The following is an 18,910-nucleotide window of genomic DNA, read 5'->3' on the forward strand; positions in this document are numbered from 1 at the left end:
ACGAAAAAGCTAAACTAAAGGTTTGATTTGGCCCAACAGATGATGTTGAGATTGGTGGGAAGTGTCTACTTTGACGAGTAAATCTTTATACCCACTTCCTCTGTGTCTTTTATATTATTTTATTGCTTTTTATATCTGGTTTATTTCTATTTAATTGTTTTAATCTGTTTTATTGTTATTTATAGTGTTTGTGATCTTATGTGCAGCACTTTGGAAACGTTTTGTTGTTTAAATGTGCTGTACAAGTAAAGTGAATTGGATAGACAAAGATGGCGGGTTCTGCTTTATACAAGCAGTTGTTGTTTCTTCCAAAAACATTTTACAGGAATACAACAAAATTTGAAGTATATTTAGAGTATTACAACAGGTGCTTAGATTTCTGTGGTGTGTGCAGTCATTATTAATGCTCTTAACCCGTCTACCTGTTATTGATTGATTGATTGATTGATGTAGGGATGCACCGATACCACTTTTTCTAAAACCGATACGAGTACTTTGATTTAAGTACTTGCCGATATCGAATACCGATAGAGCACAAGGCATGTTCTTCAACATACTTTTTTTTAAATGAATATGCGGTTTATAGACTGTTTTCACAGCAGATTGGTTAGTAATTAGTTAATTTACTCGTTTACATTTCCTTAAGCAGACTGAATTGTGTCTAGGTTGTAATCATTTTGGTGTTTTTAAAATGTTTTTTATCTTTCTGTGAAGCACTTTGGTTCTCCTGGTGTTGATTGAAAGTGTTATATAAATAAACTTTGATTGATTGATTAAGTAAAGTAGGCTAGATTTTTAACAGAAGTTATATCCGAATTGTACAGATGCTCATTTTTGCTCAATATGGACTGTAATCTCTTTATTTTGGATTTTCTGAGGACTTTTTCGTCGCTGTATCTTGTAAACACTGCAGACTCCACGCTGCAGCACTAACAACATTTAGCTCTGGTTAAATCCAGCACAGACTCTGATTTAAGGAGTGTATCTGTAATAAAGTCAGCTCTATGTGGAATATTGTATTTCCACTAAAGAATTCTCCAGTTTGTTGCTATTTTCTCTCCTCCGCGTTGAGCTGCTTCCTGTAGGAGCGCCGGCCACAAGTCAAGTGGTATCGGTTTCTGGTATCGGGACCTCATTAATGAGAACGAGTATGAGTACAAGCATGTGGTATCGGCCCGATACCCGATACTGGTATCGGTGCATCCCTAGATGGATGCTTACTCTGACTTGCTGACCTTGTGTTTTTAATTGTTTGTTTATAGCTTTTCAGTCTCTTATTTTTCTATGCGATGAGTGTAAGGCTACTCGGATCTATCTATCTATCGATCTATCTGTCTGTCTATCTGTCTGTCTGCCTGTCTGTCTGTCTGTCTGTTGATCGAGCCAGTGGCTGTATGAGTGGTCAGCACGGCGCCTTTACCTTCCATCACAGTGGTCTCTACAACCCCGCAGGACCAATTGTTTTGTAGATTTTCTGGTGAGATGGGTCCATCACCTGTGAAAACCTTCCAAAGCAGTGATGAAACCAACAGAACAACATCATCTGCAAACAGCAGAGATGAGATCCTGAGGTTTCCAAACCGGACACCCTCCGGTCCCTGGCTGCGCCTAGAAATTCTGAAATATCTAAGACCTGTTTAAACACTTTGAATGTGGCACAATCTCTAATGTCTGCTTGTTCTGTCCCAAACCTCAGCTCCTTAAACTGAAGGCACCTTTGATATTACCTCTATAAGGTTCAGTGCAGTCGCCTCTAGTGCGGGCTCTGGTCACTGGTACTTTAACTATACTTTGTTAACGATACTGATGCCATTTATTTGAGCTGAAACAACTGTTCAAGCTAAAGTACTACTACTACTTTTTACCAGTAGTATAGTAGAGATATTTCAGGATTTTTGACAAGGTAGCACGAAGATTCATCTCTACTCTGTTGCTCCTCTTATTCTGAAAGTACTTTTGAGCTTGCGCTTGGTCAGTTGAATCTGCGTAAAATCAATGATCCGTTTCACATTGATAATCATATTACAGTAAAGTACTCATACTTGAGTCCAATTAATCAATTATAATGATAAGGTACAAGAACCACAGTGTGTTTACGCTCAATGGAAAGAGTAACATTTTTTCTCAAGTGAGACTAAAGATTATTAGGCGACACACATGTAACCGACGTCTCCCCTCTCCTCTCTGCCTCCAGGCCGACGTGAGTGCACGGCCCTCCGAGTGCCCCCCCTCGGGAGCGGCCCCCGCTGGATCCCTGGCCCAGAGGAAGCGACAGCAATACGCCAAGAGTAAAAAGCAGGGGGGGTCCACCAACAGCCGGCCGCCCCGAGCGCTCTTCTGCCTCACACTCAACAACCCCATCCGCAGGGCCTGCATCAGCCTGGTGGAGTGGAAGTATCCTTTTCACACACAGCCTGGGGAGCCCATACGCTGTGCTGAGGAGCTCGAGCAGTGGGTTCTTTTCCAAAGGAGCTATAGGTGTTGACTGGATGATACTCGAGCAAATACTGTATAACAGGAGTAGAGCATCATTGTTTTTGAACCTGTCCTTATTGCGTAACAGACTCTTTCCGTGAGATGGGATGTTCATGATGAGCTAATATTCACTTAGCAAAGCAAAGCTAGCGCACTAGCAACCAGTGTTCATTGTTGTTTGCTCTCTTTGAGAAACAAAAAGGTTGTATTTCTAATTCTTCCTAGTTCGAGAAAATAGCCTTTTCATGTGACGTCTCACTTCCTCTTTTGAGGCAACATTCCATGGAAGTCTATGAAGAATTCAGCAGATCTCTAAAGCTGGGCATACACTGTGTGTTTTCAGACACGATTTTGCCACAAATTTTGATTGCACGACTATTTTGAGGTGGTGCGATCCTTCAGCCTCTCCGTGTGTCTCTGTCGTGTGTTGTACAGGGGCTACGAGCCGTGATTAGATGCTCGCGACAAACATAACATTGAAAATCGCAGGGTTTTCAAACATATTTAATATTTTTCGTGAGTCGTGCGGTCCTGGCCCTGTGGAAGCACTACTGAAGCTGCCGGAAAGCAGCGCGGAGACGGTGCAATCCAGCTGCAGGCACCAGGAGGAGGAAGAGGTGGACAGAGCACAGACACAAAGTCTGCTAAAGTTTAATGGCTACATTTGTTTCTGAAGTCAGCCTCGCCAAAGTTATTTAATTGATGTTTGGATGTTCAGATGCTGTGTGAGAGGATGATATGACAGACCAAGCTAGTATCCATGGTAACTGGGGTCATGTCACTCGTACAGTGTGAGCGCCTCCATCGTGCGCTCGTTCACTCCTCGTATGCGATTCGGACGCACAGTGTGAGTTGATGATTAATTTAGCTGGTTCAAAATCATGTCTAAAATCACACAGTGCCTGTCCAGCTTAAAGGGATGTTTCAGGATTTTTGACATAGGGCCGCATTTCCTAGTTATCCAGAGTGTTGCTGATTTCTGGAGATATTTTCTTTTGTAATTCATGCAGTTCTTATATTTGAAGAGTTCCGTGGCGCTTGTGCTAGGCTAGCGCATTTCTATGGTATCAGCTAGCCTGCATTAAAAACAGTCTGACCCGCTCCACAGAGCACCTGAGGCAAATCACTTATAACACCAGACTAACCATGAAAATGTCTGTGTCGATTGAATAATTTTTGGAATATAACTGACCTTGCATCACATGAATGATCGCATTTTGAGGGACTATTTTCTAGCAGATCACTTCGCCGCTGTGTAGCTTATACAAACACGAAGCTGATGCTGCTGAAATATAAGGTATTTTAAATGCAAAATGGTTAAAATTATTCTATGGACACAGACATTTATATGGTTAGTCTGGCGTTATAAGTGATTTGCCTCAGGTGCTCTGTGGAGCGGGTCACACTGTTTTTAATACAGGCTAGCTGATACCATTGACATGCACTAGCCTTGCATTAGCCTAGTGCCACGAAACTCTTCAAATATAAGAATTGCTTGCATTACAAAAGAAATATCTCCAGAAATCAGCAACACTCTGGATAACTAGGAAATGAGGCCCCATGTCAAAAATCCTGAAATATCCCTTTAAGGGTGCACCGTGTATCTTCAGGTCCGAGGATGCCTATAAACGGTATATGTGTATAAATGTGTGTCACCATCACTAAACTGAACACTGCAACGTGACATCTTCCAGAAACACAAAGACCTGCGTGGCTTTGTAATGGTTTCTCCCGCTGATGACCAGGCATAGATCCAGAGCACCGCTCATTGTCAGATGAGTTAGATCCAATGTTTGTCATAATCCGCCTCAAAAGCTTTGTTTCCAAAAAAGTCCAAGAAGGATGTTGTCCAGGAACAGCCTCATCTGGAACAGGTGCAGGGTTGTAGTTGTACAGATTACTGCGCCGCTTCCTGACAGTTGTGAAAACTGCTCATGAGCTCATCCCTGTGAGGAGTCGGGATGTTAGAAATGTGTCAGGAAAGTGGGGGGAATTTCGCTGGAAGAATTTAACACGTTTTTGTATCACACCTCGAACCCAAATCTAGCAGACGTCTACCTTACTGGAATGCCGGGGGTTATGTGGAAAAATAGTCGACGCTAATCTTTCGCACTAAAATGTAGAGATACAAGGAGCGACACTAACTAAAACTCTACGCTATTAATTCCCAACACTTGTTTATTGATGTGGGAAATATAACAGATTTAGGACAATGGTTATTTTGAAAGTAAAAAGGCGATAGCAAAATGTTGGTGAGAGCAAGACCCAAGCGGCATTCCTCAGTGAGACACGTAACATAGTGATTGTAGTTGAATGAGTTATGAACGCAAACTGTTCAGTGTTTTCATAAGAGTTTTTCAGACTGTTATTGATTGCATTGTTTCCTCTGAGCATGTGTGAGTCCTTTAGGGATCGAAAATAAAGGGGGAATTCTGCAGTTGGTAAAGAATGACCTTTTATCATACGGACATTTTTCCTCAATGTTTGTTTTCCTCCCAGACCCTTTGATATCTTTATACTGCTGTCTATTTTTGCCAACTGCGTGGCCTTAGCCATCTACATCCCGTTCCCCGGAGACGACTCCAACTCCACCAACCAAGAGCTGGTGAGTAAACACTGCTGTGCGGTTAGGCTGAGGTGCTGCTGACATACAGCACATGCTGGTGCTGGGTTTGGATGTGCTGATTGAAGTTGTTATGTTGCACACTATGAGGAGGGAAACCTTTGGAAATCGATTAAACAGAAAAAGCTTTGATACAAAATATGATTAAATATACAACTAAAATCTGGTTATAAGTAGACTTTACGTTGCTGTTGCGTTTGTTGCTTATAACCAATGATGCTATATGTGTCTACTCCTATGGGGCATCGATAGATCATGCATGATGTGATGTGTGAGATGTTTTTGTCCTTGGTGAAAGAGATAATCAGTTGATGATAAATGTCCTGTTAAATTACACGTCTAACATTTAATTAAAATGTTAAAAGTTTTACTAGGATTTTACTATAGAAATAAATCTTGTTTTTCTTTCTTTGTAAAAAAGAGACTGGTGTTGTATATGAAGCTCCTGTGCACTGTCCTGGGATGTTGGAGAGTGTGAATGATGGAGCTCAGTGCTTCATAACCAACTGAAGTCCTCTTCTACCGCTGTTTGTTTTACTCTAAAGTGAATTGTGCTGGACTTCAGGCTCGTCGACTCTCACATTTGTTTGTTGATATTTAGAAGGCGCTTCTTGGAAGGCTCCCTGCTTATTTATCTTGTCTTTTAAACATCGTACTAATCACACCTTGCAGTTTGCCCTTCTTGGCCAGGTCTCTTTTGCAAGAGATCTTACATCTCAATGGGAATAACCTGGTTAAAGGGACAATACGGAGTTTAAAAATGTTAAAATTAAGTATTTTTCTCCCCCTACATGTTCCAGCCATGTCCTAATGTGTAGAATGAGCTCAGACCTGTTCACCACAACTGCCTCTGAAATCCTGACACTCATAAAGGTGTTAATTCGGGTCCGAAGTGCCGTCATGCACAAGCTTAATATAGAAGGTGTAGTTGCACGTATGACCTGAGGTGGCAGTAGTGAGTATAAAATGACCAACTTGCATCTAGCCCCTTTAAGTAAAGTCTAAATAAAAAATGTGAGAAAATTAAAATAAGATAGTGATTCATACATCTTTAGAGCTGCACAATTTACATGATCCTCAAGGAATTCTCCTTGCAATAACAGCTAATACAATATTATTTGTTATGGGAGGCACCAGGAAGCCTGGGTGAATAATGTAATGTGTGAGTGAGTGGTGGTAGTCAGAGGGGCTGATGGCACTTCTGTCAGTCTGTCCCAGGGCAGTTGAGGCTACATACGTACTGCCAGTTGCGGCAGTCTCCACAATGTCTTCTTCGGTGAGATAGGCCCTTTACCTCCACTGAGTATGGTGTGAATGAATAATGTGCACAATTGTAAAGCGACTGAGCATCTGGAAAGACTAAGTTTGCAGCCGTTGCTGTGAAGGAGTAAAATGCAGTTAAACACACAGACACAATTACAATTACAAAGAGACTCACCAACAGCAAACGTATTTACTTCATCCGGCCCTGGTTCAGTGGCTCGTGCGGATGAGACCGAGACGCGGACCGGACAGATGGGGATTATTAACGCCGTCCGTCACACAATCTACTCTTATCTGAGAGCTTTGTGCGTCGGCGCGGACAGGGGAGTGTGAACATGCTCTGGATACGGCTTACGTTTATGATCTGATAAGTGTTCTTTACCGGGCGGATGGGCTAATTCTCACACGCGTTGGTACAATCCCAGACTCTTTGGGGAGCATTGTAATGATCATGGCCTGGGTTTTGTGGAGTGAGAGAAGTTGTGAAAGGCTTGTGGCCGCTTTAGATCTCTGCTACATTGTGTTGTAGTGCCGTTCACTTGTGAAAGACACTCAAGGTTTGTTTCATTCATTCATGTTTGAGTGTCAAGACCTCACTTCGCTTACTCTCCATCTGCTGATGCCATGAAGTGTGGATCACGGGTTTTTTAACAAAATAAAACCCTATGTCTATAAATTATGGCCCCTTTCCTGAGATATAGTTATGTATTTAATCACGATTCGATGAAAAAAGAGCGTTTCCATCTGTGTGCCGTTCCCCAGTGTGTAGGAGGAGTCTGACCAAGCAAGCACTGGATATAAAAACAGCCACACTCCAGTTCTCTGTTCTCAGAGCATTTCTCCTTCATAAAAGTGAAGCACATTTTAGTCGTCGAGATCTGGGTCAAGTACCTTAAGGCAAGACGCTATGGGTGAAAACAGATTTTTCATGCGGTGGTCAAGGTTGAGATTTTTAGTCAGTTTTCTCCCTTAGTTTTAATGTCATTCACAAATACTGACATGTTTGGTGTTCACGTGTACAGCGAAAAGCGACCGAGATGACGCTGTAATCCAAGTATGGTCATTTCCATTCTGTTAGACGGCAGTAGCTAAAGATGTGACAAAACTTTAGAGCCCATTTTCTCTCCAAATGAGGTTTTTTGTTCCACTCTTGCAACAACATCCCCACTTCAGTGGCTCCTGCAGACTCTGAACTTTCCAGTCTTGTAGAGATTGAAAACCCAAAAAAATTCTGAGGGATCTTCCAGCTTGATTATTGAGCTATGAACGGCAAAAAACAAAGCAAAATTTGAATTTTTATTGAAAACCTAAACATCCCCTCTATAAAAAAACAAAACAACACAAAACATTTTTGGAACTAATATGTCAACAAAATAAAATTCAATTCAAACCTGGCTCTATCCATTATTTAGACTTTTTCCCCTACCACTAAAAACATGTACAATAGGTGAATCCTACAGGACTTCCCTGTAAAAGAGATTCTTAATCTTAGCGGGACTTTCCTGCTTAAATAAGGTAAAAAGGAAAAAAGTCTTATTTTTTATAACATAAATAAATATTTTTTATTTCCCCTTCTCACCTGCAGCGTCTTGCCTTAAAATACAGTTGTTTCTTCCTGTATTTGTACTATGTAGTAGTAGTCTTAGCAGTAAACAGTTGTAAGTCTTCCACTGCTACTGTAAAGGAAACTATACTACTACTGTCCATACGAAGCTGAGGACCAGACTCAAAGATGTTTGATCAATCCAGTGCATCGTCCATACTAGCCCCGCATTTAGGGGGTAAACGAACACTCTAGGTCCCAGAGTGGAAAGATCTCAAAACGCTGTTTACGTGGCTCTGTTGTTAGGACGTCTCCGCAACTTTTACTAAAGCGATGACATCACAGCTCCAGAGTGGTGTCTGCGATCCATAATCTACTGACCTTATAATGAGTTTTACTCATGGATCTGTAATGGTTTGACTCCGCTCCTCTTTGCTCCACTGCCGTCCACAAGCCACATGTGACAAGTAGAAAAACACGGCCGAGTCAGTCTGTGTTTTTGGACTGACAGTAAAAGTCACTGACAGGTTTTTCTGCTTTAGTCCTGTTGCGTCTGAAGAATAAACTCTCCTCCTCGTCTCTTCTGTAGATCCTAAATCCTTGAATCGGTTTTATTTTCTCTGTTTACATTCCACAAAAGTTTACTGCGCATGCACCTCTACATCTTGTTCTATTATCTGTGTTAGCGTCACAGCGCCTCACACAGGCCTGGAAGATGAATTGCGCACACATTTACTGAGCTGACTTCATGCTTACAGACAAAATTTCTGAAAATATAAGCGTTTTGTCTTCGTGTGGATATAGCCTTAGGTTGGCTCTAGTCAGCAGGCGGTTTTCTTTTAGTTCGTTTATCAGCTTTTAGTGGCGGGAAATGGGTCCCGTTCCAATAGTTTCTATGGGAGATGCGTCTGGTACCAGCGGTGGCTATGAGGCCTGATTGGACAATGACTGTTTTGGGGCAGGGTTTTGGGAAAGGTCAATTCCACACTTTTACACCAAACAACACACATTAGTTTTTAAGTTGGCGTCTATGATTTCCATTTTCAGAAGTAAACGCGAACAACAATAGAATCGATTTGAATAATCCTGACCTAATGAAGAGTGTATTGTGTGGTCTCTAAATCCATCAGTGCAGAAGGACAAAGGGAAGAGAGTGGCGTAAGAACCTCCTTGAGAACAGTTCTAATGATGCCTATGAATAAAACATGTCACTCCACAGCCGCACTCTGTGACCTGAACACAACTTAAAGGGGACTAGACTCAGACAATAAGCACACACCGGGGGAACGGGAAACACACATTTCTTGCCTAAACTGTGGCTCTTGGAGAGATTTTCTCAAATGAAAAGTCGGTCTGTTGTCAGCAGGCAACATAAATGAAGTGGTGGTACTTGGGGTTCTTCAGGTGGTGCTCAGGGTCATCTTTTTTATTCTAATTGGAGATCATTTCATTGATGCTTCAGTAATCCATTCAACTTTGGGGCTTTCCGGTTTAGACATGATTTATACTATAGTGTTGATGGATTCATAAGCCCCATGTTGGAGAAGAACATGAGAAAGAACGAGAGAGTGGCTCACTATGACTAAGACTAAAACTAGATTAAATTATGTTCTCAAAATTTGGCTACGACTAAGGTTTGTTGTTGTTTCAGACACTGCTTGATAACTATATCTCAGCTCGTCTTTGGTCGTACGGCAAATTTTTAAAACAGTATACCTGCCAAAAGTTTGGAAACGCTTTTTTATGTGTTGGTTTAATCTTTATTTCCAGACTATATGCTTAAAGTTTTCAAAGTAGCCATCTTTTGCTTTGATTACTGCTTTGCACTTTGCTCTTGACATTTTCTCAGTGAGCTTCACGACGTCATAACAGAAATGGTTTCCACTTCACAGACTGTTAAATCATTTCAGGGACAAGGACCTTTTGAAGCTCATTGAGGAAATGCCAACAATAAAGGGCGGACATTTTGAAGAATTGTAAATATTAAACATATTTTTGTTTCCTAACTCACTGTGCGGCCTACAACCAGCGTCATTCCACATTTCCTCAAGACAAGTCATTGTTGAAGAAAAAAGTAAACTGTAAATTAAGATTAGACTGATTGTGGCCTACTGCTTCCTGAAGCCCTCTTTTTACCTGAGCTTAGACGAGTTGATACGTACCTGTCTAGTCTTTGTGGCTGTGGAAGAGCGTGGTAGCTACCAACTTCACCCCTGTTTGGAGCTATAGGAATACATTGGGAGAGGCCAAATGCTAACAACATCTTTGGTCGTTTTGCGTGACTGAGGGTACGCACAAAGACCAGACAGGTACGCGTCAACTCGTCTAAGCTCAGGTAAGAACATATCTCAGTGTGTAAAAACAGTGGCCTGTTCCTTTAAGTCATGACTCCGTGTGCGATACCCGGAGATCGCAGTCCTTCCTCTCTCGCTGTTTTCCCAATAAGGATTAAAGATGCACAACGAATAATTCAAGAACACATCACTGACAGCTAGATAATGATGGGAAGTCACTGTCTCCGTGTTAAAAACATAACATTGGATGTAAATACTTGACTGGAGGAAACTTCTGTGTTCATTCAGGTAGAGTTTTTTTTTAATCTTTTTTTTTTAAATCTCTAGCGGCTAGTATCAAAAAACAACACAACAACTAAAAAGTCTCTATACTAAAGACAGGCCCATTATTTTTGGGAGGAGGAGTAGTTGCAGAGTTATGTAGTAGTTGCAAGGAAATTGTAGCTTATTGGTACAGTTGAGCTACAGTTGCAGGATTCTTGGAGTGGCCCAGTTGATGAAAGTTTGCTATACGCCCTGTTGACATGCGCGCCTTGGATTTTGGACTGAGCTGGAAACACGAAGCTTATTACGACGACCAACGCTGATGTTCTCTTCATTCTGACCAAGGAAGCCCTTTGCGCTTTCTTGGTCAGAGTATATTTTGGGAAATTGTCAAAAAGTCCATCCATCCATCCATCCACTTGTCCGTTGCCGGGTCATGGGGGCAGCTGTTGGAGCTGCCCAAACCACATTGCACCAGCCCCTATGGCTCCTCCTGCAGGTGGTGGATCCATGGGAGGACGGCCTCATGGTTCTGACCGGGCCTGTTAGTCTCTCATAAGGGGCTTCTGAACCGCTCTTTGTCTGACCCGTCACCTAGGACCTGTTTGCCATGGGAGACCCTACCAGGGGCGCGAAGTCCCCGACAACAGAGCTCCCAAGATTATTTGGGCGCTCAAACCCCTCCACCATGTGGAGGGGTTTGAGCGGGGTTTGAGGTGGCCGTTCCAGGAGGGGTTGTCAAAAAGTCTTTAGGTTTAATTTGTGGCCATAAAAATTTACACAGATACACCATATACAATGTATACAATAACACGGGCTGCTCCCCCATGTTAGAGCGGGACACGAGGACATATACTGTAGGGCCAGATGCCTAAGGCCCATAGTTGCTGCTTAGAAGTTGATCAAACAGTTTCTAATAGCAGTGGACTGTGTTGGACTGTGGAGATCACACCTCTCTCACAGCAGCTGCATCACACATCACAATAACGCCACAGTCCACCAAAATAGACTTGGATTTCACATGTTTCATTGTTTACTCAGAAGCAATGTGTGAGGGAGAACACGTTTTTGGCAGCTTTTATGGAAGAAATGGTTTCAAAAACACGAATAGCATTTAAGTTCAGAGTAAGAATGTTCTGTCCTGGTGGTTAGTGTTAATCTATGATACCGTTTTCATAGATGTTTGCTTCTCGTACACTACATGATATAACTTTTAATTGATGAAATCTGAAACGCTAAATGCCTTGGTGTATATTCTAAGGAGCCCTGTCAGTCACAGAGGACCTTTGTGCTCGGCTTTCCCTGTGGAGTGAGTGGGCAGTGGCTGTGCGAGTGTGAGAGGAGGATTAGTGACACTGGATTAGTGGTCAGTGTGAGCCGAAGGGAATGTGGAGCAGCCCTGACCAGTGACCAGCAAATATCTGTCCATCAGCCACGTCTGGGCAGTGTGGGAAATAATAGCTACAATAAAATCTATTGACAAATGATGATGAGTTTTATGAATCAGGCAATTAAACAGGGATCTCAGACATTATGGATGATACCTTGATAAACGTTCATTTTGTCGTCTTCATTGATATCTATTTGTAGATTTATTTTAAAGGTGCATTGTGGAACTTTTTATGCAAAAAAAAAAAAAATGATACAATTTATATTTGTGCGCAGTTAACCTGTTTTTGACCTAGTGGCTGTATGGTTAGCACAACAGCTTTACTTTCGATCACGATGGCCTCTTCGGCTCCAGGGTCAATTGTTGTGTAGGTTTTCTGGTGAGAGGGTCCAAACCTACCAGAACTCTGTGATGGAAAGTAAAGGTGCCAAGCTAATTACAGATGCAGCCGCTGGGCCCGAAAAGGTAAATTATGCAATAATAATAAGTTACTGTTTTTCCACATAAAAAGTTCCACAATGGACCTTTAATAACAGAAAAGTATAAGTGCTGTCGGCTTTTACCGGAACATGTTTCAGCGTTCCACTGCCACCTCCGTCAGAAGTGTCATCTGACTGAACATCTTTTGGACGGTCCAGCTTCTCCTTCAAGGGTTAGACCTTACAACTCTTCCCTCGTAGACCTAAACTACAGACTAACATTAACATCTTTGAACTCAGAGAACACAAACAGTTAATTATATCAGGCCAGAGTTGTTCTCGTGTAAAAAAGTGCCTTATTTTGACCCATAACTGATATTTTATCTTTTTCACCTAAAAGCCCTATGGACAAGTGTTAAACACGTAATACAATGGTTTGTGTCTGGTTCATCCAATGTCATTGCAATGTCCATATTGAATTAATGAATAAATAGAAATAGAATGTTCCTGGGAACTTTAGCTTATAAAGGACATGTCAAAGCAGTGGACCGCTGAAATGTTCAAGTAAACGCTAAAAGTACTTTGTTAGCCACATCAACATTGAAACCATATCTAGGAAATCTGGTTCGGAAATCCGGCGGCTACCGACTTATATCTTTCGTTTAAAAAAAAATGAAAGGTAACGTAAGTCCCCACCTGGATGTAACTAACTGTTCTGACCTGGGGCTGCTGCTGTTGGTCAGGTTTAGGTTCAGCAACACTATGAGCCCAAAGTATGAGATCAGCTGACGATCTGAACATCCTGACTGACCAGGTTATCCCGTCAGTGGATTTCTTCTTCCCTGATGGCTCACATTGTGACAGAGTGGATCATGGGGCATGAGATGGATCGGCCGGCAGAGTCCAGATCTTAACCCCACTGAGAATCTTTTGGATGTTCTGGAGAAGAAGGCTTTGCGCAGTGGCCACACTCTCCCATCATCAATACAAGATCTTGGGGAAAAATTAATGACACTCTGGATCTTTGGACATTGCAAAAGCTTATTGAATGATGCTTCAAATTTGGTTGGGCACACTTCATATACGCAACAGTTTTGAGAAGTCCTATTTAGCCCCTTGACGTAAAATCCTCCACCCAAGAGATTCTTTGAACCTTTGGCTGTCTAAGTCAAAGCATGTCCAGCCATATTCATATTCATCAGCCATATTCAGTAGTCTTTGCTGATGAATTAGGTCATTTCAAATGTGTTTTAGTTACCAATACCATGCCACAGAAACCTAAGCCTTTTGGAACATTGCATTCGACCCTCTGCATCAGGACAAGCCCCACTCTGGCCTCTGGGTGCTGCTGGGCCACTGGAGCAGAGTGACGCCGATGTCCGCAAAAGTGTGCCGTGATTTGATGATATAAACTCCATGTGATGGGGCTATTACTGTGGGTTCCCTGCAGCCCGAGGCGAACTGTCTCTTACGATGACACGAGGACAGTTCTACAAGAAACAAAAGGCACTCGAGCTTACAGTTTGGTCACGTGAATACTTTCAGCTGCAGAAGACGAACAGTGTAGTTTTGCAATTCATTTCACGTACAGATGTTCCAGTTAATGCGTTGGGAGGGTTGTGTCTCGAGAGAGGAGCACATCTGTCCCAGCCTGACCGTGAGCACATGCCAACGTAACGCAGTGTTTGTATAATGACTTTCGTAAATCGTATGGAGCATGTGCGTGCCATGGGAATCTGGTGTTGAGCAGGGCTGTCATGATAATTACTATTATATCGACTTATCGTTGAATAAATGACAGAAAAAAACAAGAGATGTTTTGGCTCAATAATTAATGTAATTCTTTTTTTACCCCTAGTAGTTTGTGTTTCTTTGTATTTCAATTTATCGTGGGATATTATAATATCCAGTCCTTTTAGAACCAATAGAACCAAGCTTTACTGACATTTTTAAAGCCTTACTTTCTCTGGCATTAAGGTTTTCAGTAATATTGTTTATTGCAATATATTCCTGCCTCGAAAGATCGAACTTCAAATCTGGTTATCGTGACAGCCAGGCCTAGTGTTGAGGGCATGAATGTTGCCTTTAGCCTTGTTTTGATCCTCATGCTGTATTTTTAAGTCTTGTGCTGAATTGTGGTGATTTTTTTTCTGCAATGAAAGGATTAAGCTTGGCAACAAATTAAAAGGGTGAGTCATCGGCCTGGAGACTAGCTGGAGACTCGAGTTGCGGAAATGTCGCCGAGACGTCCCCTGGAGATGAGGTGAGTCTCCAGGTAGTCTTGGTGAAAACGGACATGTTCGATTTCATCCATGTGGTCTCTGCATCGAACCTGTTCGTTTTCACCAAGACTATACCTGGAGACTCGCCTCATCTCCAGGGGACGTCTCGGGGAGATCTCCGTGACCAGCAGCAACTCAAGTCTCCAACTAGTCTCCAGTCTGGTGCGATAGGCCAGTCACGCCAGTCTATGCAACATCTCCGCAACTCTCTCTGGTGAGATAGGCCCTTAAAGCAGTACTGAGTAACTCTTGCCCTAGAGGCCATAAGCACAACTGCAGGTGTCGTAGCATGTTGCGATTTTTTTACTTATTGATTGTCCGTGAGAGTAAATACTACGCTGACAGAAAAGGTGAAGGAGAAGAACGAGGGATATTGTACATCCAATTACACAATAGAAATATTTTTTTTCACTCAAACTTGGCTGTAAATACCATGGATCTATATACTGTTGAAAGTGAAGCTAGCCCGCAGTTAGCTTTGCCCGTTAGCTTGTTAGCTTCTTCTTCGTGATTCTATTAGTGTGTATTGGTTGCTCTGGTCTGTAGGCAGTCAAGTTGCAATTGTGGTTTTCTGGCCAGAGACACCATGGGGAGATGAAAGACCCTCCAGTCATCCCATTAACACTTGTATTACCCCCAGAAAGGATTTATTAAGGTAAACAAGTTACTTAGTATTGCTTTAAAGCATGTCCTGGATACACAAAGACCCCAGGAGGAGTTTTTTGGGAGCTGCTGCCTCTCTGCTAACAACAGCCATCGGGGAAGGTTCAAGGGATCACTCAAAGATGTGCGAGTGGGTCCTGTTCTGTTATGAGAGGACAACAGGTTCTTCAAAAGTACATTTTGCATCCCCCCCCCGCTTTACTGCGACTGGACGGGTTTCAAATGTGCGCGGCAACCTGAAAATCTTACAATTAGACGGGGCATGGCCTGGGTTGTAATCATGGCCTGGGTTATAATCATGGCCTGGGTTATAATCGTGGCCTGGGTTATAATCATGGCCTGGGTTATAATCATGGCCTGAGTTATAATCATGGCCTGGGTTATAATCATGGCCTGGGTTATAATCATGGCCTGGGTTATAATCATGGCCTGGGTTATAATCATGGCCTGGGTTATAATCATGGCCTGGGTTATAATCTTCCCTCAAACACGTGACATAGATTGAGCTGTAGTTGTTTTTGCGTCCCGTGATGAAGGGCCTGCGGCGATTGTGACACTTTCTCGGGGCTGGATTAAGACGACCCAGTGAGAGGAAATGAGCGCAGCACGTGCCCCTGAGCCACGGCCCACAGTGATGTAAGAGACTGGGGCCCGAGCTGTCAGGGAGTGATGTCCTGTCACTGGAGGCACTTGATTACTTGTCGTTTAAAGCCACGCTGCGGAACATTAACAGGTTATGTGTCGCGATGCTTCACAAAACGTTGCTGACTACTGTTGCAATGGGTTATCAAATAGAGCATTTGGAAGTGGAGCGAATTTATCTAAGCCTCATGTTCGGTTTTCTGTATTCAAAAAGAGGCTGCATCTCCATGGTAACAGGCTGGTGGAGTCCCACTGCCCGCAAAGATCCGTCTCAGGTCAGGGGAGGGTTTATTGAGGTATTTTCTCGCCAACAAAGACGCCCCTAATGAAATAGATGCTTGTATTTGATCACATTGGGTGAAATGTTACACACTGTGGTTATAAATATGAATATTGTAGTAATTAAACAAAGCACCCCCAGACAATTGACTTTGGGTTTTATGGGTGTCTATAGTCTGAATAGGTATGAGGTATTCCATGAGACAGCGAAATATGTGGAATAGACGTACCAACAGCGCTGCTTCATGTGCCTGGCTCCCTGAATAAAAAACAATGTAGTAATGGATTAGAAAAGATTTAAAAAGCATCTGTCCAAAAATCTGGAACGCTGCTCGAAGTTAAGTGTAAGCTCGGAGATGTCCAGACTGCTCCGAGTTCAGATACGAGATGAAGACAGCAGTGGCGGCCCCTAGTGAAGGAGAGTAGCGAATGAGATAACAGTAACAAAACCACTGCATCAACGAAGTGAACATTACCCCAGAGCCCCACGGCTGCGTGCGGATTGTGGAGAGCTTTCCAAAAATGTATAATATGATATCGTCGCGAAAGCGACGATATTGTTTTTGCCGAAAATATTTTTATTGGAGAGGCTAAAAATTTAGTTTTCATGGTTACTGACAAAGATTAATGGCACATCAGGGCAATAAAATGCAGTGTGGCCACGCTGGTGCCCTTGGTAGGGTTATGGTGCGGCAATAGAGGTGCTAAAGGAGGCACAGCCCGCGAGGGCCGTTCGATGCCGCTTGCGGCTTTAATTTGTTGTTGTGTTTGTAGGTAGTGAAATAAATGTGAAAATGTGGCCAGAATAATAAAGTAGAAACACACTTACAGCGTATAGCCTGAAGGTTAGCAGGTTAGGTTGGAAATTTGCCTTGTACAGGTGTCCAACCCTTCCCTGGGATTCCTAAACTTTTTTGTCTCTGAGGGCCAAAATGAAAAAGTGCCTGTTGGTCGCGGACCAAACACGGCCATGTCAAGGGTGAAACACATATAACTGCCAGTAATAATAGTTACTTTATTTTATTTTTTGGTATACATTTGCATTTGATCTATCTATCCAAATAACATGCTACATTAAAACAAATGTAGCCTAGTTTTAGTAGAACAAAATCAACTATTGTAGCAGTATAGTCCAAAATGTAAACAACAACATCACCTGTATCTACAGCACCTACAGTGACTTTACCTCATTCATTTGTTAACTCAAAGAAAATGCCACATTAGAGCATTTTGAAAGTGTCAGTTCAGCATCAATTCTTTTATAAGTCAATTTTTAACATGTATCTTTGTTGATGTCAGCAACATTAAAGTTGATGCTACAGCGCTCTGTGATTGATGAATACTAAGACACCACAACAGTGTTTCCTTAACTTTGCGAAAGGAGTGAAACAGCGCCCCCAATTTGACTCGAGTGGCCAAATAGTGTACTGCATCCATATTTACCATTGAGAATGAATGGGAGAGAGTATACGCGACGCAACAGTAGGTCACCTTCTGCCCAACGTAATTGTTAAATAAATTGTTAAATATAAAAGAGCAGAGTCTCTACTCCAAGCTCTAGCCAAAATCTTCATCGACAATACTGCTTCCCTCGGGTCTCATTCTGTGTAAGTCCTGCTGACCCGAGTTTAGTCTCTTCGCTTTTTTTCCTCGGTTCTAATGCTCCCCACCCTGTTAAAACTGTTCATTACGAGTTTAAATTGTAAATGGCTAATCTGAGTAAATCGCAACTGCAAAAAATAAAACAGTGCTCAGATGTTGTGACACAGTGGTTCAGCCCTGTACCACGTCCGGCTGGTGCGGGACAGACAGACTGAACATTGATGATTGGATCGGTGATTGGGTCATGGGGCTGACCTACAAAGACTGGCCTTCGGGCACTATCCTGACCACGGATACCAGCAGCAGCCTGCACATGTGGGACATTCAAAGACGATAGCCATTATGGTATCATGTTTAAATGAGGCTCGACTTCTGAAAACACTCTTTCTGGGCACCTCAGATATTTTACATTTCAAAATTGGATACGATGTCCATGTAAAGAAGGGAGGGAGAGACTGGGCTTGTCGGGATTGTAAATTGGCCTGGAGCGCCCTCTGCAGGCAGTAGTGGGATTAGTGGCATTTTAAAATTCCCTCTATATTTGAGGTTATATTTTGTTGTATTTTCACTTGCTCCATGGCTTGAATTAGTTGTACTTGTTTCACTGTCATTAAAGTTTCCGAAACTCTGAAAAAAACTGCTTTCCCAGCTCCGAGTCACAAACATTACAGAGATGCCGGCCTCTTGTTTCTAAATGTCACGCGCTTTCAGGAATTGATGCGTGTGTAGCAGGGAAGCAGGAAGTGAGTGTGAGTAATGTGCAAGGTCAAAGGTCACGTGCTGCCATTATAAACTAATGTCAACACGGGAGACATAATGAAGGGGCAAATTAAGTTTCACCCAGGCCGTTTGTGTAATATTAATAATGTGTAAATTAGCGTCGACCTATTTTAAAGAATTTGCCAATATATTTGAGCATATTCAGCTTCAAGTTCAGCTATAGTTTTGAAAGCACCAAGAGCCTCCCACACACATTCACTTTAAGATTATTCTACTTTAGCTTTGTGTGGGAAAAAAGGTTGAAATGCACCTTTCACAGCGTAAAAAAATAATCTGCAGATTAATCAATGACCAAAATAAGCATTAGTTGCAGCCCTAGTTGGAAGATTGAGCTTTTCTTTAGGCACTGTGTACTGATGATATGTCATTGGGCAAGACACTACCCCAATCC

The 18,910-nt window shown here is 42.4% G+C and overlaps 1 protein-coding gene across 1 annotated transcript in view; it reads left to right on the forward strand.

Annotated features, from left to right (window-relative positions):
* The window catches only part of cacna1db (calcium channel, voltage-dependent, L type, alpha 1D subunit, b), a 124,110-nt gene that overhangs the window by 6,499 nt on the left and 98,701 nt on the right, over window positions 1-18,910 (forward strand). The window contains exons 3-4 of the mRNA XM_079558125.1: window positions 2,195-2,394; window positions 4,975-5,080. Coding sequence (XP_079414251.1) covers window positions 2,195-2,394; window positions 4,975-5,080 — 306 coding nt within the window. The remainder of the gene's footprint in view (window positions 1-2,194; window positions 2,395-4,974; window positions 5,081-18,910) is intronic.

This window comes from Gobius niger (genome assembly GCF_951799975.1).
Source record: "Gobius niger genome assembly, chromosome: 6".
NCBI lineage: Eukaryota > Metazoa > Chordata > Actinopteri > Gobiiformes > Gobiidae > Gobius > Gobius niger.